General features: G+C 45.7%; 3 protein-coding genes across 9 annotated transcripts in view; 2 read left to right on the top strand and 1 right to left on the bottom strand.

The window, feature by feature from the left end:
* The window catches only part of MITF (melanocyte inducing transcription factor), a 108,118-nt gene extending 101,886 nt beyond the window's left edge, over nt 1–6,232 (top strand). For all 7 annotated transcript variants that reach the window (XM_082060065.1, XM_082060066.1, XM_082060071.1 and 4 more), the window contains one exon: nt 2,187–6,232. In XM_082060065.1, coding sequence (XP_081916191.1) covers nt 2,187–2,588 — 402 coding nt within the window. In that variant the 3' untranslated portion in view covers nt 2,589–6,232. The remainder of the gene's footprint in view (nt 1–2,186) is intronic.
* Nucleotides 6,233–12,350: 6,118 nt separating this feature from the next.
* LOC309443301 (2-epi-5-epi-valiolone synthase-like) lies at nt 12,351–16,565 on the bottom strand. The gene is made up of 4 exons (XM_082060085.1): nt 16,202–16,565; nt 14,287–14,520; nt 13,347–13,599; nt 12,351–12,575 (listed from the first exon to the last, which is right to left on the bottom strand). Exons 1-4 carry the CDS (start codon nt 16,532–16,534, stop codon nt 12,475–12,477), a joined length of 921 nt encoding a protein of 306 aa, XP_081916211.1. The 5' UTR covers nt 16,535–16,565; the 3' UTR covers nt 12,351–12,474.
* Nucleotides 16,566–22,591: 6,026 nt separating this feature from the next.
* Nucleotides 22,592–25,161, top strand: part of LOC309443243 (uncharacterized protein) — a 35,342-nt gene continuing 32,772 nt past the window's right edge. The window contains exon 1 of the mRNA XM_082060008.1: nt 22,592–22,612. Coding sequence (XP_081916134.1) covers nt 22,597–22,612 — 16 coding nt within the window. The 5' untranslated portion in view covers nt 22,592–22,596. The remainder of the gene's footprint in view (nt 22,613–25,161) is intronic.

Below are 25,161 nucleotides of genomic sequence, written 5' to 3'. Positions count from 1 at the left end.
TGGGTTTTCTAAATTGTTTGGGGACTTATCTAGGCCATATCTGTCAGAGAAACTCTGCAGATTGCCACCTTCTACATCTGATCTCTTATTTCTTCTCTCGATCAGCCTCTCCCTATGCTCTGTAGGAATCTGTCATCTGCTTTCTGGTGGAGGGTAAATACTGCTCGCAGGACGAAATGGGTGTCGAGGACTGTATTGGTGACAGACACTGCAGCACTGTCCCTTGAGTTCCCCCTTACTGGCAGCTGTATTTAATGTTGAGGCTGCTCTGGCTCATCTGAGAACAGTTGCACATCGAATGTGTGTGTGAGGGCTCCGAGAGTTTTCACAAGAAGATAACCAAGAGCTATGGATGATAAGCTGCTTTTTTTTTTTGTCTGAGGAGCTATAGCTGATTGTCTTCCTTGCTTCTTGACATCTCTAGGACTGTAAAACAGTTCTCCTTTCCAACACTGAAAAGCAGTAGGTGGCATGAATATGCTTTCTCCATCGTTGTTGCCTTGTTAGATTCACTCAGCTTCCCAATAGTCTGTATTATGCAGAGATTTAGGGATGAGAACTCTGCTTGATTAATTCCTTTGCTTTCACCTCAAGCTGGAGAAAAAACCTGAGCCTTGCAGCCTCCACAGCTTTTTGTTGTCAACTCAACTCTGTTCTCCAGTTGGGCAAAGGCAGCTGGATGTCCACCCCTGTCCATAAAAGGGTAATTAAAGAAGTGTATTTAGAACTGGGTATAAGAACACATGATACAGAGACAGTGATGTCCCAGATATTCTCCTGTTGCTACTCACCTGCTGTGGAAAGAGCCGAACTTTGCATGCAGACTGCCGTGTGCCGGGCAGGTTGCTGTGTCAGGAGGCCTCTGAACCACAGCACAGCTTGTCCACAATGTAGATAATGAAGCTAGAAATACTCAAGAATCAAGTGTGGAAGTAAACAACTTCAAAATAGAACAGGCTGGGTTGAGCTTCAGTGCAGTTTTTGTACTTTGTTGAGCAACATGTTCACTGGAGTGAGACGGTAAAGACGCGCAACCCTTCTGCAGAGCAACATCAGGCAGTGGTGTTTCAAAGCTAAGTCAGATCACTTTTTAAACAACTTTCACCATCCTTTGCAGTATCCATCTACTCTGGCTCTTTCTTTGATCAAAATAACATAAAAACCAGACCCTTGAATAGTGGAGAAATATATCTGGCAGCAAATAACCTAAAGTCTGTCTTTTCCCTTTTTGTGTTGATTCTGATCAAGCACAGAATAAGGAACTCCTGATTTTGGCACATTAGTGCTTCCTTGTTCCACCTCCTCTGCTCTTGCAGTATGCCATTACAGACTTGTTGTCTTAGCTTGAAAATGTAAAAAAGGCTATTAATCAGTCTCAGTGATAGGAATATCCAGAAACAGTACAATCACAAGAGTGATTGTGATTGCCTAATATAATGTGTAAGTAGAAGCAAAACATCTCTCTGACTGATGCATTTGAGAAAGGGAATTTAAGTGAATTCTTCTGTTATCTGTCTTCAGTCAGGTACATCTGTATGATTAAATGTGAAGTGGGATTTAAACTTTTCATGAAGATTCGAAGAACCCTGGCTGTGTGCGGAGTTTAAAGCCTTCCTGTGACTTGCCTGTAATTTTTCAGTGCAGGAATAGTGTTGCTTAGTTTTGGATGATCTCTTTACTTACAGCTCTACCAAATTTGTAGAATGAGAAATGCCCCTTCCAGCGTCTCAGCAGGAAATGACAAGCATCCTATAGACATGCTATGCCTTCATAAATGACTTTTTAAAAAGTACTAAGCATACGCTTCTGCTGTTTTACTTTTTTTCCCGACTTTCAAATGCTTTCTTCACCTGACCTGGTGCCAAACAAGCTTACCATGGTTTGAGAAGAGGCCGGAGGGGAAACATGTCAGTTCTACAGGGCGCTGGGTTTTGGCTCTGGTGTGGGTTCTGAGGAGAAGTGTGAGGACCTGTGTGTGGTGGGGTTTGCCCATCTCTTCAAGAGGCTGATGTTTAGGTGAAAATCTGCAAGGCAGAAATACACAAGGTGCAAGCTCCTGTCACAGTTGGAAAGGGAGGAAACAATTTGTGTCCAGCAGAAGGAAACTGTAACTCGCAGTACACAAGAGCACAAGATGACAGAGTTTGCTTTCAGATTTTTTTAATGTCTCTTTTCCTCCTTTCCAGGAACTTGAGATGCAAGCTCGGGCACACGGACTGTCCCTTGTTCCATCTACAGGCCTTTGCTCCCCTGATATGGTCAACAGGGTCATCAAACAAGAACCTGTGCTGGAGAACTGCAACCCAGACATCATGCCGCACCACACAGACCTGTCCTGCACAACCACGCTTGATCTCACCGACGGTACCATCACTTTCAGTGACAACCTCGGGAACGTGACTGAACCGACTGGCACTTACAGTGTTCCTCCAAAAATGGGATCCAAACTGGAAGATATCTTGATGGACGATACCCTCTCCCCCATTGGAGTAACTGACCCGCTACTTTCCTCTGTGTCTCCTGGAGCATCGAAGACAAGTAGCAGGCGGAGCAGCGTGAGCATGGAGGACACCGATCATGCTTGTTAGCATATACTTGGCCCACCTTTCATAAACTGCTTTGTTTCTTGATCAGTAGATTAAATAATTTACCTTTTGTAGAATTTTCTGATTTTTTTTTTTCCTTGTGCTTCATCAGTAGCCCAGTGTGTGTGTGTATGTGTATATATTATATATATAGGAATTTTTTTTAGAATTTTTTGTGAAGAAACTTGTATATTCTATTTTAAAACTACCAATGCCTCCAAAATATTGTACAGCATATGTACAGTATCTGTGAACTGGATTCGCCAAGAATTTTCAACTGGTCAAATCTACTCAAAGCAATAGAATTACAAATGAAGAGTCTATTTCTATGGGGGGGAGGCAGGGGGGAATCGTAGAATTGTAAATGCAACCTATTTACTCGGAAACAAAATGTAAAGTTAAAGAATGTAAAGAAACCAAAAAAAAAAAAAAAAAAGTCCAATTTGTAATTGCATTAATTGAATAGTGCTGCCTTAAAGATACAGTGTCCCTCAAAAGCTGGTCTTTACACAACAAGTGTTTAGGGAAAAGCAACCTGCCCTACTCCACTCAGAGTACAAACAATAACAACAACAAAAAGTATTAAGACATCCTGATTGTGTTTCTAGTGACATAAATTCTGTTGCTGAAAATTGCAGCAAGACGTGAGTCTCTTTCTCAGAGTGCCGTTTAATTTTACTCTGAGCTGATTTGAGTTTTCCTTTTGATCATGGGTTGAGTTTTTCTCTTGGATCTTTATTTTGTGCTGTAGCACGCATTGATGGCTTGCCAACAGTAAACCAAGCAGGAGCACTGTAAGTTGGTATATGCTTTTTGGACAAAAAAAAAAAACAGATACATTTTATCAGCTGGGCACATTATGTTGTACATAACTAATTGGCTTTATTTTTTTTAAATTGCATTGTACAGTTTATTTTGATTTGCATGGATTCCTTAGTTAGCCTCAACTTTTTGTTTTAAATGTATTTGTATTTCATTTGTAAGATTTTTGCCTCTTAATATTGCAACAATTTTTTGACATTTTTAAAACTCATTGGAAGTTTTCTGCATTCTTTGTAAACACTTGAAAGGAAGCTTTTATGCAGGGTTCTGTGTTTTAAGAGAGATTTTGAGAATATTTTGTATATTACAGTCTCACTTTGAAGATGTTTTTAAACACATTTAAGGTAGAGTAAAAATTTAGATTAGGTAATAAAACAACTGTGTAGAGAAAATGAACTTACATATTTATTTTTAGTGATACAGAAAAAAGTAGTAATATGCTTGGAAACATAACTATGTAGTTAATATACCCGTTATAGTAATTTGTGTTTTATTTCAGCACTGGGGCTGACGTAAGAAAAACAAACAAACAAAAAAAAGAGTAAATTACTGTATCTGCAAATAACTGTTACTTGATAACAATGTTATTAATTTTTAACATGCAACAATGTTGTAAAAGTAGTCGGGTGCATTATCTACTCAAGTGTAGTCCTATGCAATAACGGTAGTTATACATGTATTATATCAAGCCGAGGTGTTTTATGGAGGTGAGATGTGGTGTTTGGAGCTGGACGGATTGCCTGGGTTTCTCACTAGCAGCCCACAGCTGGCTCGCGAGCGGTTCTCGTTCAGAATGAAGTGCCTTAAACTCTAGTTGTAGTCTTCCTCGACTAGCACTGACTGAAGTGTGGCATAGGAGAGAGCTCGAGGGTGATGTTCTATAGGACGCTGAAGTGTAGCATGGTGCCTACGTATAGAAAACAAGAGCTTCCCGTTCTCCTTTGTGCTACACTAGAAATGACATAGGATGCGTGAAACGGTTAGTGACTTGAGTGCCAATTTGGCAGGATTTATAAGGAAACCTTGGTTGCAGCGGTTAGTGTTCAGAAATCAAATGTGAATTGGGTAGCGACGGGACAGCTGGGGACAAGGTCGGGAGTTCCCTGTGATGCGGCTCGCTGAGCTTTCACCCAGACGTTTCCCCGTGGCAGGTTCTGGCCGTGTCCCCTGGGTGGCACCGCTCCTCCCAGCACCGATGGCGAGGGGCTCGGCGGGACACGGCTTCACTGTCGCGGTGCTGGGGATCTGTGTTCCTGTCGCTCTTCTGTGGCTGTTGCTGGCTGCATCCAGCCATCTCCATTTCTGCTTGAGCGGCGAGCTGTGTGTTAGCATTGATGCAACCATCAGGTTGTGGCTTTTCTCTCTCTTTTTTTTTTTGTTTTTTTTAATTTTTTGAAGGAGGAGCTGGAGTTTGATTATAATGATGCCTCTCCCCCCCACCCCAGACAGCTTTTGGGAATGTGTCTTTCCTCGGGCAGTGAAGCTCTGGCCCAGGGCAGGACCCGGGAGCCTGCAGGATGCTCCGCAGCCATCGTGGTTCTCAGGCAGGGAAGTTCCCTGCGAGGCAGCCGTGCTGTACTTAGCTCTGAGTATGCGAGTACAGGCTTCTGGTGCTGCCGCTTGGTGACAGGTAAAGAAAATCAGGGCTGTAAAATGCTTGTAGCTGTAACACAGGATTGCATTACCCTTCCCCAGTAAAATGGGACAGCTCTGCAGTGTTGTACAAAATCAGCGTGTGCACCCTTGAGTGTAGTAACTGAAAACCACTGAATATCTTGAATAAGGCTTTTGGTTTGATGCCCATGCTGGGCATTCAGGAATTGGAGTCTAGGCTGTGGTATATAAATATTTTTCAAGCTTACATGAAACCACTGGTACTCGCTGACAGCCACGACTTGTGATTTTTTTGGCTTCATACTGTGCAGAGATGAGTTAGGATTCAAGGACACCGTTGTATCAAGAGCTGGATTTCTTGATAAAAGTCCCTGTGGCCCCAGCAACCACGTCGTGTGTTCCTCGTACGTTGCGTTGCTCTGGGGTAACACGCAGGCTTCTCGCTCTTCACCCCGTGTTTCCTCAGGCTACAGCCACCTTGGAGTTTGCCCACCCTTGGAGTGGGCACTGCAGGGGGGAACGTCTCTGGGAGACACAGACCTCCAGGTGGGTGCGAACTGGAGATGTCTTTGCCTGTTTGCGCATCATGGGACGCGTGGCCGTGCTGTTTTACAGAGGATTGATGACAGAGGACAGAGACAGCAATTAGAGACAGGGTTTAGCATGAACTGGGTGGAGTGAGATGGACAGAAGTTGTCACTCAGTCTGATGGTCATGTCTTGTGTGACACTGGACCAGAGGTGGGTTCCCTGAGTGGGTGGGTGGGATGCCTACCAGTTCTCACTTTGCCAAAGCCATGCAACAAGCAGGAACATGCAGAGTACCATGAAGTTCTTCCTTACTGCTTTTGGCCTACGAAGCAATATTTAACTCTTTACAACCTATAAAAGCAAAAAGAAGGTACATAAGGAAAGCACAAAGCACAAAATAATGCACTTACATTTATGTTGTTTGACATAAAATGCACTGGGGGGGAAGCTGATGTTGATACTAGTATAAATACCTATATTTCTTGAAAAAGTGACGTTAATTACTGCCTCTTGCTATGATGCTTGGTACTGTAATGTTGATATTCATCTGCTGTTGACTGCAGCAATAATTCGTGTATGGTCCATAGCACTGTAAATTATGGATCAATATTAATGTATCCAATGAAATAATTTGAACTGTTGTTCTTGATAGATGGATTAAAGCATTTGGTTTTTCACATACATCTGTGTAAGCCACTCGTTTTCCCATGTAAGTGAATCTTGTGTTTCTGTGCATCCAAAGTCCCAGCACTGCTCTGGTGTTTGTGACTTGGCAGCGGAAGTGTCCGTGTTCCTGACGTGCTGTCAGTCAGCAATGCTGGTTGTATCTGAGCTGTCTGGTTGTGTTTGTATTGCAGTAGCACAGGGGGGATGGAACTGTGGGTCAGGCCCCGCTTGGGCTTTGCAAATACACACCAAAGTGTACAGACCCAAAGCCTATGGACTGAAACAGCTGGACATGGAAAAATGCCATTGCCTCTGTCCCCTCCCGTGGGCTCTTGCCTTTTGCCTCCTTCCCTTCTCAAAAGGGCGTCTGCCCAAACCACCCCCAGCTGGGTTGCCCTTCACCTCTTGCCAGCTGCCCTGTGTCAGGCCTGGGCTCAGCGTGGCCGGGAGCTACTGACACCTCTTTGCTCTGCTGTCACTCCTGCGAGGTCACCTACCCCCAGCCGTCCTACACAGGAGCCACCTTACTGCCCTGTGCAGGGAGAGATCCCGGTTCTCTCTGCTCCCCCCAGCTCATTCCCCTAAACCTCCACTTGCCCACAGAGCTGCTTCTGGGTTGTGCTGGGAGCTGCAGCCAGTGCTGGTGAGGAACCAGCTGGGGTCTTGTTTTGTCTTCCCATCTTCATCATTTTTCCCTGTCTCTCTGTTTCTTTCATTGCTTCTGCTCTTGTTCTTTGACAGGTTGTTGCTCACTGCGCACAGCGTGGAATCCTCGCCGTCTCTGGACATTGCAGCAGCGGCGCTGGTGGTTAAAGTGTATTATCTCCTGGGTTTTAAGCCCTGAATATGAACAACAGAAGTTACGAATTTGGCCTGTGCCTTGAAAATCTGATACCTATTAGGACTAGAAAACACTTAACTCAATTGCACTTAAAAATTACTAGCTGTCCTGCATCACTCAATTTAAAAAGCAACCAAACAAAAAATGCTGGTCAAAACTATTATACCTGTCTTTGCTAGGATTACAATAGAAAAGCCCTGCTCTCTCGTTGTAGATGATGTTTAAGGCTTGTGAGCGTTTCCAACAGGCTTTATAATGCCATTTGCTTAAAATTCAGCACAGTATTAGAATGTAGCATTGTAGTACTGCAATAGAAAATCTGTTAGCAGCCTAGGATATAGTTTCTATTTGAAGTTCAAGTTTTTAGATGTATTTTTGCTTTCCTTTTGGTGGTCAGTTGTGCCAGTGCTGAATTTTGGGAGTGAGTTTCTTGATGTTGCTGGAGGAGGGGGAACAAAACCTGTTGCAGGGTAATGGCTGTAAGTATTTGCTCTGTGTGCGTCAGCAAAGAGGTGGTAGCAGGTCTGCTTTAGAAGCCTTTTAGTTCCTTTGGACAAGCCTGAAAATTTCTGTGCAGGGTAAGAAAGTGGATGTTAAAAATTAAGCTGCCAGTGCCTGGTGGGGTCTGGTTTGCTGAAAATCCCTGTGACCAGGCTGTGGGACGTTGTGGGGCTCGGCCGCACAGCGCGGTGGCACGGCAGGACCCTGCTACCATGTCACCGCATCGCGCTTTCCTTCCAGGGAGACACAGCTGGGAGCTCAGCAGGTCCCCATGCCGGGAGGGGGATGGTGATTGTGCCTCCTCTGCAGGTTCAGCAGCTGCTGCTCCTTTTGTGATTGCATCTGAGGGTAGTCCCGGCACTGAATGGTGGTCATACTCCTGTTTTTTCCAGCTCCTTTGAAATGCACTTGCTTAAAATTGCAGGGGAATGCCATGAAAAAGTGTTCCTGACATTAAAATCAATAAGGCTTAATAGAATGGTGGCTCACAGGTTAAATGCATGTGCACTGACCATCGCTGTTTTTACCTGTGATCCAAAGTGCACCTTTACTTGAAACTGCTTCATTTTTGAGAGCAACTCACTTAACGGGCGTGTGTTGAGGCTCATGTCTCCACTGAAGCCTGAAGCTGCAGTTTTTTCCTTTTAATGACTTTCTTACCCAGATTATGAAGAAGTGGGAAAGCTGCTGTTGAACTCCAGCAGTACTGAACATGGATGGATGCTCTTGTTTGTGATTCCTTGGAGCGAAGGCAGCTCCTAGCCCTTTGAGCTGCCACTTTTACCCCACACCTGCGCTTCCTGGGGCTGCGGCACCATTGTACTCTGTGTTCATAGAGGGAAACAACAGTTCCTACAATAGATCTCTGTTAAATGCTGTCCAAGAGCTGTGCAAGCCAATGAGAAGGCTGATACGGTCTGCAGGATCAACCAGGGTATGCAAATCATCCAAACATTGGTTGCTCTTTGAATGTATTTACAAAAATCACCATGGGGTTGATGTACATGGTTGCATATTATGGGTACTGTCTTACAGGAGCTATGGGAGAAATCCTCAATGCCCGATGAGTCTGCTGTGGGCAGGGGAGCTGCACTGGGGTCTGGGGGGGCTGTGGGAGGTCATCAGAGGCTTTGGGAGCTGGGCACAGCCCATCAGCGGTCACCTCGCTATAGCCATCAGTAGGGCAGCCACAATTATTTGGGAGGGCGGACAAGCATGGGTGTCCAGTGTCAGACCCAGTGCCCACACATGGGGCTTCTCCCACGGGAGCAGGGTCAGGGATGTGCAGGGCCCAGGGATGCGCTCTGGGCTCTGAGCTGGGTTCGGCTATGGGGCACATGGCTCTGGGGGCTCTGGTCTTGCCTGAGCACTTTGCCTGCTCTCTTGCCATTCCGCGGTGCCTCTCCAGAGCTCCCTGCTCCCACTGGCTTCCCCGCTTTCCACCTTTGATGGCAGCAAGAGCTAGACATGAATTTAAAAAGTGGGGAACAGCACACTCTTGTGGGGCTGTGTCTTTTCCAGCAGGCTGTGAAGCTTCAATGACAACAGGCTTCCCTGGTTGGGCACCCATCCCACTGCAGTGATGATTTTGGCTGCATCCCGGTGCTGGTGGGGCAGAGGTGGCATCTCCCTGCGGTTCCACATGAGCTCCAGCCCAGTAAATCCATCCCAGTACGAGCAGGGAACTCACCTTTCTCTAGAGCGAACTGATTTAACTCTGTCATTTGCAAGACATTTTGTCTGAATGCAGCATGTAACTTGTGCCAGCAGTGACGGCTCCAGACAGACAAGCGCAGCACCGTTGAGCACATGTTGCATGGTACAAGGAACAGGGCGATTGCTGTCATGTTCAGCACTGTTTGTTTAGTCACTGTTTGTATTTAGTCAAAATGTTTTGGTCTCTTCAGTATCACTGACCCGATTCTCTTTTTGCATTGGGTACATTGAATGCTGCTGTTGACTGGACATGAGTAATAACTGCTTAGATACTCCTTTATTAAAAAGATTAGAGCTCAGAATCTTACCCTCTTTCCCCACACACACACTAAAAAGCGGTTCCTGGAGCAGGTTGTTGCAAAACAAATTACTTCAGAACATGTAAATAGTAAAACATTTTAACATCTTTCTGATGACTAAAGTATTATTATAATTTCATTCAAACAAATCCATTAATAATGCGCTCTGTGGTGAACCCAGCTGGGTCCTGTACAGCTTTCCACTTTTCTCTTTGGAGTAATATGTCATTGGATGTAATAAGAGAATAAACAGAAATTTTAGTTCTAGTGATAATAGTTCCATTTGAGAAAGCAGGAATTAAAACTGAACAAACAGAAAAGAATTAAGTTCATGCTAGACATTAAAAAAATGCACTGCAAACAATGAGGTGTATTTTTAAAAGTTGTTGTTTTAGTAATAATGCTTTCTACCTCCTTCCCTTGATCTTTCGATGACAAGCCTGGCAGAGGCACTCTTTATCAGACACTGAAGCAATTTAGGTGCTGTCATATGCCTTTCTTGATATACACATATTAGTCGCACAGCCGTTTTATTTCTTTAGCATATTTTAGTATGTAATTAAAAATGTGGCTGTCTGCTACTAAGCAATCAAGCATGTCAGGCATTGATTGTATTCTGTCACCCATGGCAAAAGGGAGAGTAAAAAATAATAATCATGTGTTCACTTTTCAGTCTTAATTGTGCTCCAGCTCCTTTGATATGTTGTTACACACACACAGGCTCCTGAAGATGGAGGCAAAGCCAACATGTAGAAATGGCTGGCAAGTGACCCACTGTCACCAACAGCACATCAGTCTGAGCTGTTGGGCTTTTAATGGGTATGTCTGGTTTTGTGACTCCTCTGGGTTCAGTTCTGCTGGACCCTGTCAAGCTGTTGCTTGGCTTTCCATGGGGCTGCAGTGAGAGATGCCTTTGGGCCCTGAGGGTCTCTCCCTGGACATTTAAAATAAGCAACTCGAGCTGATGTTTGTCTTGTACCTCCCCCAGGTAGGATTGCTGCACTGAAGGACCATGATTGTTTGGCAGCTGATAATCCTGCATTTCATTAATTTCCAGATTATCTGATGTGAAAAAATGGCCCATCCAGCTCCTGGAGAGGAGGTAAACCACTCCTGAGTGCACCCAGGGGATCGCTGTGGACTCTGGGAGAGGAGCAGCAGAGCTGCAGGTCTGCAGTCCCAGGTCAGCTCTGAGAGGGCAGACAACATGGGGCTCCCCTCCTGGAGACTCTCAGCATGTTGCTCATCAGTTCTGCTGTCCTGGGGCTCTCTTGTGCTCCTAAAAAGTTCAAGTCCTCATCTAGTCCTAAGTTGCACTGTCCCTTTCTGCTCTAGCAAAAGGCTGATGGTGCAGATGGCTTCCCTGTGAGCGGGAGTGATGCTTTCCCTACTGGCTGCTGTCAGAATCCAGCTAAATGAACCTATGTTTGACTGTCTGGAAAAAAGGCAAAATTTCATTGATATCCTTGGGCTTATTTAACTTGGGGGTTTAGGACATTGTTTCTATGGGAAGTCGTGGCTCTGAGGATGTGGTGTTCTGCTATTTTCTGTGAGGGGCGTATGAATGGTCTGCTTGGAAAGGTGGTACCATCTGTGTGAAACCCCATCCTGAAGCTGCAGAAATGCCTGGCTCTGGAGAAGGGCCAGGGGAGGGTTTTTGTGTGCTTTCAAGCACACCTTCTCCAGGCTCAAGAGGAAAAGGGACTTTTTGTGTCAGTTCTATTCTTCATCCTTTCAGTGTCTTTCTGTCTCTCAAGCACATGCAAACGTACACAGACATGCACTGTGTGCAGCAATAGAATAATTATTTTACAAGTTTTCTGGTTTTAATAGCTTTTATTACTTCAGCAAAACAGAAGCCAGCACATCAGCACAAACTGGTATGACATAAAAAAAAATAAAATATAATAATGCTGTAAATAATTCAAAAGCTGTTTGTTGATTGTGATTCCTTTGATTCATCCTCCATGGGGAAGGTTGACATTGTCTTTACGTTTTTTTGTGGTCAGCATCTGACAGGAAGCCCCTGGTAGATGCTCCATGGGGTTACCCAGGAGCTGCCTGGAGCTCAGCTTTGTTCATAGAACACACTGATGCAGATAGTATCGTGTTTGTCACACTGGTGGCTTGCAGGGATTACACAGTAAAACCACCACTATACATTTTGGCAACAAAATATATCTCAATATATCCTCAATATCTAAGAGTCCCAAAACATAGGACTGCCATGCTGTCAAGATACAGCTCCCATCGTGCTTCACAGCAGTGGTATCCGCTGCTCTGTGGCCGTACAGCAGTGTCCATAATCGGGGTGTGTTGTTCCCTTACATTGGGAGCAAAGGCTGGCGCTGAGGTTCTTTTTTTGCTAGTTTGAATGAGCTTGAAAAACAAGAACAACTCAGAATGCGAAAACCAGTGACGGAGATAACCCACTTCAAATATTTTATATAGCATGGAGGTTTTGCATGGTGCCATCAAGATGCTCCACTTCTTTTACATGGTCTGTGAGCCAGATACACCTATTGATTTCAGCGGTCCAGCTACAAGCAGTTGAGGGATAGCGCTATGCAAGGCCATGGCTGTCCCCCCGTTGGGCTTAATCAAATTAATTAATAAATGCCACCCACTTTCCCCCAAAGGAGACAGCTTGCTACAAACTACACTATGGACACTTGGTGGCTTTACTTCTGAGCAATCGCTTCCTGAGCACTAACAAATTCAAGAGCAATCAAAAGAGGTAAATCAGGTCAGATACCAATATTGTTCTTGTTCCTCACAGCTCTGGGCTGTACATGGTTTCACGGATGCTACAGTTATCTCATTTAAAACTCAGTCCTGCCCACTCACAATGTCAAACAGCTCCACACCTGGGGCAGGACCTTCAGCCAGGGTTGCAGCTCTCAGAAGGCAGCTGGTTCTTCTTCCAGCACCGTCCTGCAGTCCCTGACCCACAGCTTGTATGCTCTTTCCAGAGTCTCTTCCTTAGTGTCATTGAATATCTCTGTAAAATGAGACTTGCAGTTAATTTGACATCCCAAGAAGCTTTTCCTGCCTGCATGCATTACCTCACTAGGGGGGAGAGTAGCTCCTCCAGTTTATGAGAGTCTGTTTTCTTGTGACTGTGTAGTGACTGAGCTTCATGGAAATAGAGGGTGTTTCATAAAGACGGACACAATTTCAGAGATGTAGTGATTGCAAATTGGGTCCATCTTTTTGAAACACCATGTAGTCTGGATGGATCCTGATGCAAGAGATCACAACCTGGTTCCATGCATCACTTCTGTGTTAGGGGTTGAGGTTTTTTTGTTCGGTTGTTTTTTTTGTTTTGTTTTTAAAGTCTTATGAGTGTTTCACCCCAGTTATTGAACAGATACTGTTTAGTTTTCAAGTATTTGTTCCAGGCACAGTAACACATTAAAACTCTTTTTGCCAAGGATTATTTAACAAATATTTTCAAGTATAACAAAGGAATCATTTTTCCTTTTGACATTATCGGTTTGTCTGTCAGAGAACTGTGTTTAGACTGTCGGTTTGCAAACACATTTGCAAAGTGAATTGGTCAATCATAATGCAATTAATTAGACCTCAGTCTAATCAGTAGGATCCTGTGTCTTGACAGGTTTATTGGGATGTTAAGAAAAGCACAAGCAACACCAAAAACATGTAACTGCAGAATCGCAGAGCAGGTTTTCCAGCAGGTCAGTGTGTTGGGTTATCACTGTCCCCCAAGCGCCCACTCCCAGGGGTCCCTGGTGTCCCTCTCCCCCAGTACCTGCAACGCCGAGGCCGGTGGGGAGCGGCATCCGGGTCTGTCCCCCGCTGTGTTTCAGGCGTTCCATCAGGGCTCTTTTGATGAGGGCCCAGCTGCAGCCCCTGTGCCAGACCGGCAGCTCCAGACCCCTCATGCACTGGATGATCTGCTCTTTCTCCTCGGCAGTGATGAGCCCCCGTGCATAGGCCACGTATGTCATGAATGCCATGTCAATGTTCACTGCTTCTCCGTGCATCAGTGATGGCAAAACCCTCTGAAGCAGAGCAAGGGTGGGTGGGATAAAGGTTTGGGTTGACAAATAGTAAATAAGTAGGCTTTTTCTAAAAGTACTTGTGAAAACTGACATTTGGCTCACAGCAGAAGTACAGATTAGCTGGATGTTAGCATCTTGTGATTTATGGGTTGAAGAATGTGACTCTTTTACAGGTGATTAATCGCATGTAAAATCTCTCATAGGGATCCAGGATCTAATTATCTCCCTATTCAAATCACAGATGAAGAAAACCATGGGCTGGAGAGAAGAGCTCTGAATTTTGTACAAGGTCTAATCCCCCCCACCTTATTCCTCAGTGGCAATTTCTCCCAGGTAATACAGCCTATGCTCTCCATGCCTTTGCACTGTTGTAGCTCATGTTGGTTATTTCTAATGGCTTCACTGTAATCTGGTCATCTTTCTGCTTTGGTAACTGTCTGGTAAGAAGCAAAACGGGCCCATGATCTGAATAAGAAACATGGGCAGATGTGTGGGGGAAACCGGGCAGGGAAGGGTGTCTCTGTCCAACAGGACCAGACTGGGTGTGTTGGGTGATCTGAGGTAATGTGCGAATCTGGAGTTTAGCTTGGCTCACTTGCACAAAGTTTTCATGCTGCTCATTGAAAACATTTTGTTTCTTTGTTTCTTTTTTAAAAGATATGCTGAAATACAAAGTCTGTCACTCACCATTTCCAGCTCTGGGCTTATAAGGTGACCAAAATCAACCAGTCTGTCCAGGTCATCCTCCCAGAGGTTGGGAGCCAGCTCTTCCAACATGGTTTCAATGGCAATCCTGGTAGTCTGCAGTGCAGCGTCCCCATGGTCAGCAGAGCCACTATAGGACTGGAACTTGGTGTCCAGCAGATATTTCCCATGACTCTTGAGCAGGTCAAACAGCCCTTTGTGTTTCATGAGTGCCATCTAGGGTAGAAAATAAGAGGTAATTAGAGATCATTATGTGATCCTTGTATGTGCTGTTGAAAACTTGAGTGTTTCAATACGCTGGACTACAATATCATGTTATCCAGTAGCAAAGAAATACCTACACGCTTGGTACATGGGCAATTTCTTCCTCTGCAACATGCAAAAGTGTTTCTGTAGAGACAGTTCCTGGTTAGCATGTATATGGGACTGTGGGAGTAGGGAGGATACACCAGTCTGGTGTATCTTCAGGTCTCTAGGAAATGTGACCTTGTGCTGTGACACTTTGTCAGCTATGGTAAAAGAAGACATCATATGCAAAAAGCAGTGTGTAAATGCCCAGTGAGGGTCTGGTAAAATGGCAGAGATGATGGGAGCACTGATGGGCAAGTTCTCTTGCTACTAGCCAACTCTGACCATGCTGGGAGCTTGCTACATGCTCCAGTACCCCAGCAGGTGGTTCATAATGAGCTTTAGCTATTTTTGTGCCTGTCAGGAAACTCGAGACTGTCTGAGCTGAATGGTGACCATCCCCAGGACAGGGACTGGATGGTGGACATCCCCAAGGTAACTCTCATCTAATCCTTGGAATTTCTCTTTGGGCAACAGAATATGGGAAAGCATGGCAATATGAGGCTTCAGAGTGATTTAATTGTTACAATTATGTGTTTTTTCACCCTCTGATTGAGGGATTAGCCCTTCCTGTAGGGGGGAATGATGACCTGTGGGTTTCCAAGTGCCTGCCAGAAACCTCCAGGTATCCTGGGGAGTTCCCACTATGTAAGCACTGAAAGATGCTACTGATGAACTCATCTCTAATACACTTTAATAGCTTGAACTTTGCTTTATCAAAAGTTTTCAAAGCTCTTCAGGCATAAAACCATTTTCTGTGCACTTCCCAGGTAATTTTAGAAGTAAAATTTGTCTCGCAGGAGATTGATTGACTGCACTCAACATAGCCCGCGAGGTAGGTACAAATGATCTTGCAGATTATTAATCCCCAGTATAATGAACCTCAAATTCTCTGCCAGCAGTTCATTTTAGAATGCCATGGATCAGCCTTAATGGGAAGATGTTTTCTTCCCTGGCTGTGCTGTGTCTACATCTGGGCTTGAGTTTTGGAGTTCACTCTGTGGAGTTAGCACTATGCACTGCATATAAGGGATATTCTAACGAATTTAGCAGCTGTAAAAATATATATGGGTTTAATGAGAGTTAAAAGTCCTCATGCAGCCTTGATGGGCCAGCCTTGCTACTGTAAGGCAGTTTGTACAATGCCATAGATGCTGATTGATATCTTACCAGCATTGCGACCTTTTAGTTCTTAAAGGGGACATACAAGAAAGATGGAGACAGACTTTTTAGCAGGGCCTGTTGCGACAGGACAAGGGGTGATGGTTCAAACTAAAAGTGATAGGTTCAGACTAAATATAAGGAAAAATATTAAACAATGAGGGTGGTGAAACACTGGCATAGGCTGCCTAGAGAGGCGGTAGATGCTGCTTCCTTGGTAACATTCCAGGCCAGGCTGGATGGGGTTCTGAGCAACCTGATCTAGTTTAAGATGTCCCTGCTCACTGCAGGGGGTTGGGCTAGATGAGCTTTGAGGGTCTATTCAAACCAAACTATTCTATGATTCTATTATTTCAGTTTTGAAAACAGCAGTTGCAAAAGTTCATACCTTTAAAATTTCACCAAGGCCATTGGAGATGTGTCGCCGAGGGATGCTCTGAATGAAGGATCTATCCAGGAAACTAGCTACTGGGGGCGTGTAGCCCCCAAGCTTGTTCTTACACTGCAGGAAGTTCACCCCATTCTTTGCCCCCACACTGGCATCAACATAAGAGAGGAGGGTTGTTGGGATCCGAATGTAAGGGGTACGTCTTCTGTAGAGTGACGCAGCTAGTCCTACGATGTCCAGGCAGACGCCGCCTCCGATGGCGATGATGGGCTCAGTTCGCCTGTCGATGCTGAAGCTCTGGACTTCTTGTAGGATGTTCAAGACCAGGTCCATGGATTTCGTTTCCTCAGTGGTAGGCAGGGCGAGGATTTTGTGCTGAACGTTATTCTCTTCAAAGTACTCTCTGACTTTGGAGCCATAAAGTTCATCAACGACTTCATCTATGACAATAAAGCGCCTCAACTTCCTTTTGCCACTAGTGGCTAGCTCTAGTTGCTGGGGGTCAGTGATGTGACCCCAGAGCAGAGTGGTGTTAGAAGGATCCAGAATATTGTATGTTTCTACCACTTTGTAGCAAAAATAGATGGGAGCTTCAATTGTCCAAGAAATTCCACCTTCAGAGACACATTCACCACTGGCAAAGATCAGAAAACATGGTTTGAAATCATAATATTCCTCTTTTTTACTTTGCGTGTCTGAACTAGTTTAAATATGTAACTGGGGGTGGGGAATGTGGAGTCACCTGCCTGTGCATTACAAAAGTGTGGGGCTGCGAGGGTGGGACACATTTCCTGGGTGCCAGGGCCCTATTGCATTGGCACTGGAGAAACCCTCCACCATCTTAGAGAACAGTCAAATGGCTGAACTTCTGCATGATAATGATAAAACAGAGAGCAAGAAGGGATGGAGAAGCAAATAATTTTTTCCTTCCAATTTATTAATTCCCAACTCCTGTTGGGAAGTGAATGATTTTTTTTTTTTTAAGAGCAAAGCCACAAAATATATTTTATATGAGACCTCTTCTTGAGCTGCAGTTGGGTAAAAATTGAAAGTTTCCATGAATCTTTGTTTTATTTTTTGTTTTTGAATGAGCAGATGGTTTATTGGATAATCAGCTTTCTGTACGTGCCCAGTTTCTTTCCACTTTCTTTTACAGCTCTAAATAGATGCTTCTCTGCTTTCTGGCCCTAACCTTTTTAAGTGTTAAACAGTGAGGATTTATATCTTCCATAAAATTTCTTCTGAGCTTTTAAAATGCAGTATTACAAAAACCACCATCATGTTACATTTTAATGCACAAAATATATACCTTATAGCTGTACTTTGTGTGGATGTGCACCCGTCTCTGGTATGTGACCCTTCTAAGAGACAGGATGACTTTGCATGTTAGTTGTTGGAATCAGCTATAGATGCTGGATGGCACAACTGGCACCCATTGCAATGAAGATAGTAGTGAATCTGAGGCTGAACATAGCCTTGTTGAGGCATGTGTTAGCGGAGGATTTGTCTGGGTGTGCTCTGGGCCCTAGATTCATCCCACAATTGACTGAAGTCCAGCAGATCACCTTTGGGTCTGCTAAAGTCCTGTTCTATCTCCTGCAGCTCTGCCTGGGCAACGCTCACGTGCAGCTGCTGCCCATGGCCAGTGCTGGTGAAGATCCCTCTGACCTGACTGAGAAGAGGGTGAGACTTTAGACGTTAAAGTCTGAGTATGACAAATGCTAGAAAACTTCTGACATGCAAAACGTAGCTGTAGTAAGAAAGACCAGCATTACAAACACGGCTCCATGCGCTCATGAAAAGGAATATCCTGTAATTAAAGGATTATTAACTGGAGAGATATAATATCAGAAAAGAGCTGTATGTATTTCTAGGGGAAATTTGTCTGTTCCCTCTGTCTGAAGCAGCATTAGGTGACTTCTACAGTCTGAGAGATGTAGTATGGCTTTTGCTCCTGTCAATGACCTACTGTGTTTATTTTTCCTATCTAGGCATTTCATTTATCTGCAGCCGTCTCTATACATGCATCCTTCTCCCGTGCCTGTGCATGAGCTTTCACACACAAAGATTTCATGTACATACAGGGAAAAAAAACTCCAAGTGCAGCATTGAGAAGTCCCTGCATAAGCTTTTTAGAAGTTTAAATAAACTTTCCATCCATAAAAATTGAAGCTGTTGATAAAACTCCCTCTGTACCTTAGCCGGGTTATGCCAAGGAGAACAGCAAATACCCGTGCTGCCATATTTCACACATTTTGAAGCCCACTTTCACAGGGTTGTACACAAAATGGTGAGTTTAAGCCACATACGAGATAGTTTTACCATCGGAGATGCATCCCACCAGGGAGACCGTGCAGTTTGGCTAGCCAGAGCCATCCAACACAGCTATCATTGAGCAATGAGGACTCTTGTACTTACATTTTTGCTTCAGAGAGAGTTATCTCATCCTTGCAGTCAGAAAGAGCTTCTCCTTTCTTGATGCGGAACCACGTGTTCTTGACTCGCACCAGCTGGAAGTCTGTCTGACAGGGCTTCTGGGGCATCGTGGCCGGGGCCACCAGAGCAAAGGTCTCGTCTGACACCGGCATGGTTCCAGAGGGTAAAATCTCCCAGTTAAGAGATCTCCTGTAACTGGGTGCCTTTGAGGTGCTTTTTAAAGGCTCCAGGTGACCAGGCATTGGAAGGGGAGGTCTTGTCTACACGAGGGAAAACAATTACAAAACTAAGATTATCTAATCTGGGATGCATGTTAGGGGTGGTAGGAGCGCTTGAAGACACGTGCAGGTACCAGGATGGGGTTTCATAATCGGCTAGTTTTATAATGCTTAAGTACAATAGGAATGCATATGTTAACTTCCAACACGATGCCCTACAGCAAATTTAAAGTTATGAAAGGCAATTTGTGTGATTTTGTGCGACATTCAGGAACCTGCTTTGCTGTGTGGAGCCTCTGATCTGGCTGCGGCTCTAACACGCGTTTGTGGGGTGAGACAGCATGAGGAGCAACAGGATGGGATCGATACCAGCTGGTTAAAGCTCTTTTGAACTCACATTCCAGGGATTCTTTTGTGTTGAGGAACAGAATTATTTTTTTTCGGTTGTTTTTAGCTCTTATGGTGGGTTTAAATAAAACATCAGAGACAGTTTGTCCCCTGAAGGGCAATTTGGGGGATGAGCTGAGTTTGATTCATTTGCCCAACTGCCTGTGGGACTCTGAGATGCTGACGTTTTTGTGTGGTGGGGTAATTTCAGGATCAGCAGTGTGGTCCAGACAGTGGTATCTCAGCCTTGGTGACCCTGTCTTTTGGGTTCTGTACTTGCCTGCAATTGTCACTGTCACGGAGGGACCCCGAAGTCAGTTTTAGGCGGCAAAGCAAGTTCCAAAACAGACTTCATTCTGCCCGAAAAAGTACAGCCAATGAACCGACCGAAACACGGTTTATACAATTAGTTAGCCCTCCTATAACATAAGATAAAGGTTCGGATATCAGTTGAGATTATTGGGGTGCAGCAAATGAGAATAATGAGGATCCACAGCATGCATGCATGCACTCACAAGAAACAAAACCAGAGCCCTCTGACTCCAGGACACTACACTCGCCTGAATCAGGCAAGGACTACACTTGCCTGCCTAGGCAGGGGCTACACTTGCCTACTCGGCGAGGACTTAAATTATCACTCACCCAAACGAGGAGGTGAGGCGCTCCCAGTCCCGGGAAGTTTCCTTAGATGGCATTCTCACCTAAGGGGAGGGCTCTGGTACAGACCCACTGCTCCGAGAAGACCACAAAGGGAATCCTCATCGGGAACCCAGTTTTATAGTCTGATCAGATCTGGCTGTGGGCATTCCAGGAGCTTCTCTGCTTCTCTGGGCTGCTCCTCCTCTGCTAACGACCCTGGCTAACCGACTCTGGGTCCCGCAAAAGAGCCATTAACTGCCCTATTGAAGGAGAGGGGGATGTACAACTGCTACAGCAGTTCTCAGAGAAGGTGGAAGTGTATCTGCCACAGTCACCTATTTGTCTTACTAAGACTATGCCAGATCCCTTCCATGTACTCACGAAGACACCCTTTCCGTGACTCAAAGGCACGTCCATCCTCTGGGGAGGAATTCCCCTTCTCTAGGAAGCAGCGGTGTGATGGGGGCTGATGGGGACCTGTGCTGGTGCTGGTGGCCAGCACCCTGTTCCCCATAAGACTGAGGGATGCAGGATTAACCTTTCCATAGGAGGTTCCAGCTGAGGCAGTCAGAGGGCTCGGGTGCACCTTGCCACACCAAAAGCTCCCTTGGTGTACAGCTCTGTGCACTGAGCACAGGGGAAGGTCTTCCTTTGATTTCACCAGCAGTGCCTGAAGGTGTGAACCCATCTTTGCCTTTCTCTAGGCTGTGTTTCTGAAAGCCGTCTTTGTTCAGAAACAAAGATCAAGAAAACCAAAACCAGGCGTAAAAGCAGAAGCTGGAAAACACAGTTCTTCCAGAGCCCATCAGGCAAGAGCGAGTTGTCATTGTACTGAAAGGTTAATTGCAGGCAAACTCACTTAGGAACCTGCATATATCTCAAATTTGTGAAAAAGCTACAAGAATAAACTCTAAAGCTGTGTAGCCCTGCTCCACGGAGGGTAATAGGAAAGTCCTAACATACAGATCTCACTGCTGGCTAAATCTCCAGATGGCAAAGCACTTTGCAAAGAGGATGGACTGTTACCCACATTTTACAGAAGAGCAAAATAGAGTGACCAGAAGAGAAACAACTTGCCCAAAGTCACCTCCAAAGCTAATGGGGGGGGTGGATTAAATGGCATACTAAAGCTCTTAGCCTGTTTACCAAATACTCATCTGAAATTTTAACTCCCAATCCAAACACAATTTGGATTGCTTTCTACAGGAACTGCAGGTCTAAGGCAGTTTGTTGTTTACTAAATCACAAGATGGAATAATCTTAGGTATGCAAGGAGGTCTGTCCTCTTCATCTTGTTTATTTGTTTAGATTAATAGCAATCCACTGAGCATTGGGACTTATTTTATTTGCTTTTCTTTTACTCTTTTCTCCTGTGCATTTACTTATTTTCCATTTATATTTCCCTATTCTATTCTGGGGGCATTTGAATGTCTTCTGTTTCATTTTAGAGGCTGACAAATTGACTTTCCAACCTCTGCCTGCTTGCCATAGCCAATGGCTGCCATGTTCTCGTATCATCTGTCTTGCAGATGGGCTGCCAAGAGCCTTACAGTGAAGACCTGACTCCCTCCTCCAGCCTCTTCAGCTCCTCTGCCCAGCGCTGGGCTCTCTCAGCACGTTTGCAGGTACATTGAGTTGGTCCTTGACTGAACAAGCCCAGGGTGATACATCCCAGAAAGTGAAAGATGCTGTTCTGGTTATGGGGTTGTCCATGTTTCCTCATTAACTTCAGTTTGTGCTTCATTTGTGTGGAGACGGCCAGCCGACCTCAGCTTAATCACATGCTCTTTAATTACTTTGCTTTAATTTCTTGCCAGCCGTTTCTGCTTAAACCCTGCTGCAGGCCAGCTTAGGTTTTTTGATACCTTGGATGTTCCCAGTGGTTTCTCCTGATACATCCTTCAGCCAGTGCATTCCTGGGACCCTTTCTAGGGGTGCAGGACAACTGGTGCCCGTGTGACACAACCTTCTCCAGCCCATGCAGAGACCTGGCCTCTGAGATAGACCCCAGAGCACCAGGTGCTCTGATGTTTGCCTGTGTGAGGCAGTGGGTGACCTCCCAGCTATGGACCAATTGTAGATAACCCAAGGTTCAAAGTCCAGGGACTTTTTTGGCCTCAGGCCTGCTGGTTGAGGTGGGACACATGTCTGTGCTATGTAACCAGAAGGTTATGAAATTGTCGATTATCACCTCTTTGAGAGCCAGCAGCTTCCCGCGGTCAGGACATGAGCATTGCTCTTACGTAACATGAAGGAATTGGAAGTCAGCTTTTTTTTTTCCTTCCTCTTTCATATCATTTGCTGTTGGATCTCACCCACTGCCTGTACACTGGGTGGGGGCAGGTGGGTGCAGCTGGAGCGGGTGCAGCCCCAGCCCTGGGCCATCCTTCCTGCACAGCCTCTCCCAAGGGCTGGTGCTCTGCCCAGGTGATCACAGGTGGAGAAGCCCGTCCCCCTGACAGACACCTGAGCACCAACGTGCTGCTCTGCCCACCCCCTCGACAGACACCTGAGCACCAACGTGCTGCTCTGCCCACCCCCTCGACAGACACCTGAGCACCAACGTGCTGCTCTGCCCACCCCCTCGACAGACACCTGAGCACCAACGTGCTGCTCTGCCCATCCCCTCGACAGACACCTGAGAACCAACGTGCTGCTCTGCAGAGGCAACAAACACACAGCAGCATCCTGTGAGGCTGGGGGACAAGAATCAACATGCATAATCCTGCAGGTAAACTCCCTATGTGGGGTGGGGAGCTCCAGGAGAGATGGTGTGACAGGAGGGGATGCTGTGTGATGTCCCGGTCCTGGATCCCTCACTGCCCCACAGAGACGTGACCTACAGGCTCTGTGGCTTGACAGAAAGGAGAAGAGGAAGGGTTTATTGGAGAAGGGAGTTTGAGGCTGAGCAGGGGAGGTGGGTCTGCAGGAAGCTGAGGTGGAAGGAGGAGGACACTACCAGGAGAAGGGGATGGGTGGGAGGTGAACACTTGCAGTGCCAAGAGAGCTTTGGCTGAGACTCGTTTCTGATTGATTGGGATGCTTGTTTCATAAATATTTTTTCTGTAGCTTTAACCTTGCCTCGGCGCTTTCTGTGATAGCCACGTGTGCCTAGTGTGGCACACATGGCGAGATGTTTGCTGCCTTTTTTGGTCGTTTTCTAAAGTCAACAGCTGAGCGTGGGAATGCAGGCTGCTCTGAACAGAGAGACTTTGTTCTCTCGCAGCCTGATCTAAAGCCCATTGAAGCTGACGAAAGACCCTCATTGACTGCCTTGGGCTTTGGATCCCACTGTCAGTGTGTACCGCTTAGACCTGCCACATGCAGTGTCCTTTATTATGCATGAAAATAAACATATGGTTTGCATACTCTCTGTCGGTGATTCCATAGCCTCCCTCACTCAATCAGAGGAACACTGGGGAGCATCCAACTTTTCTACTTCTTTTTCAGCAGTAGAGACTATAGAAAACATGCCAGTCAGCATGTTTTCCTCACCTTTCCCTGAAGTTCAGGCAGAGTTTAGCACCCTGATTCCTGCTGTGAGCAACAGCTTTGGCTTCTTCCTCCTTCTCTCTCTCCTCATGCTCCTGCTCCACTCCTAAGCCACCACCTTTCCCCATGCCATCACTGCTGACTTTGCTGCAGGCTCTAGCACTACCAATGCTGAAGCTAAGCATTGGCTAAGCTCTGCTCAGGGCCCCCTGAAATGTTTATTTACCAGGCAGTTGGGTTTGGCCCGCGCTGCCAGCCCACTCTTGGCCCCCCATGGGCTATGACATGTCTCTGTCCTGGCACTTGGCCCTGCCTGGGCTCATGGGTGGTGGGTTTGGAGTCACCACGCAGCTGCAGGTGTGCCATAAACACACTCCTGCTTCCCTCTGCTACAGCTCCGTCCATATGGCAGGCATACATCACAGCTGGGGTTAATATATTTCGATCAAGCAGTAGCATAGGGTCTCCTAGGGGGTGCAGTTTTGTGTGCAGGGTTCTGGTGGGGTAAAGAAATAGCTCGAGCATTGCATTGTAGTGTCCATAAAGAGGATTGCCTGATCAAAAGTAATGGCTGAGGTGTATTTACGTGCTAAGATGAAGTAGTGAGTGTTGTGATATGCTGCTGTCAATGCCTGAGGTGTCTTGGTGAATATGATGGCTGGAATTGTTTGGGATGGTGTTATCAGACTTGATTTCCAAGTGTTTAGCACTGAGCAGCTCCTGCCAAATTGCTTGGCACCGGGAGAACCAAACTGTCTGGCAACACGGTATTTGGGTGTATCAGGTTCAATGCTTTGCCCTGGCTGGGAAGGGAATGCTCTTCTGGAAGTCATTGCTGGGGCTGCAAAATAGACCTAGAGGCTGGAAAGTGAAATGAGAATAGTCCAAAACAAGAAACCAATGATATGGTCCCACAACTCTGGATGTGGCATCTTTGCTTTGTTTTTGCCAAATCCAGACTGCTTTCTCTTGTGCTTGACTCCGTGCCTACACCTGGGCAGCCCCCTGCAAACCCTCTTGTGTCCTCCCGTTTCCTGGCTGAGCTCTCCCCACCCAGAAAGTATAATCTGAGACAAAGCTGCAGAGTTTAATTTTGCTTCTGGAGCAGCGTGTCCCTCCGTGGTGCCGTATCACCTGCCTGCTCAGGGGACACTAATGTCCCCCACACATAGCCTTGCCCCCACCTGCAATCCCAACTCCTGACCTTAGCATGAACCAAAACTGTCTTATTTTGGAAAAAGGAGAAGCTGCAGTCTATTATTCAGCTTAGTTGTATTAATAAAACAGGCTGACTGTGTGCTCAGCTTCTACTGAGGAAGATTCTGGGAGTCATCCTCCTGGCAGCTGTGGTCCATTTTAAAAACTGCTACCTTATCTTTTTAATGAAGCCGCTGGAGGCTTAAAGCAACCGTTTCCTGCTCTTTCATGGTAGGACTTCAGCCTCTCTGCTTTGCACCTGGCAGCGTTTTTCTCCTCTGAGTAAACTCTTTTTATTTTTTTTTCTCCACCCCCCCATCCCCTTTCCACCGCCCGCTTTGTATGCATGAAAAAGATAATGTAAAACTAGATAGAAAAGGGAAAGACGTGTCTGTGCATAGACAGAGCTGTGGGGAGCCAACCAGGCAATCTAGTTTAGTGCTTAATGTAGTTCAGTAGCTTTGCTGGGGTTGTACAAAACTATGCACTATAATGAAGCACTTTTCTTTGAGTAACATTTAAAAAAAAAAGTTACATAGATTTCCATTCGTCTTAGTGCTCAGAGTCTTGAGCAGAGCCCAGCTGAGCCCG

Source organism: Streptopelia decaocto, assembly GCF_964273445.1.
Source record: "Streptopelia decaocto genome assembly, chromosome: 8".
In the NCBI taxonomy this organism is placed as follows: domain Eukaryota; kingdom Metazoa; phylum Chordata; class Aves; order Columbiformes; family Columbidae; genus Streptopelia; species Streptopelia decaocto.
The sequence above is the reverse complement of the archived record's forward strand: the minus strand, read 5'-3'. Positions and strand labels throughout refer to the sequence as shown.

What these genes read in the sequence shown, in the direction of transcription:
- LOC309443301 (XM_082060085.1), bottom strand. Translation starts at nt 16,534, where the DNA reads ATGGACCTGGTCTTGAACATCCTACAAGAAGTCCAGAGCTTCAGCATC. An exon ending in TAAGCCCAGAGCTGGAAATG is followed by an intron (nt 13,600 to 14,286) that starts GTGAGTGACAGA and finishes GCTCTGCTTCAG; the next exon opens with AGGGTTTTGCCATCACTGAT. An exon ending in CACCGGCCTCGGCGTTGCAG is followed by an intron (nt 12,576 to 13,346) that starts GTACTGGGGGAG and finishes CTCATTTTACAG; the next exon opens with AGATATTCAATGACACTAAG.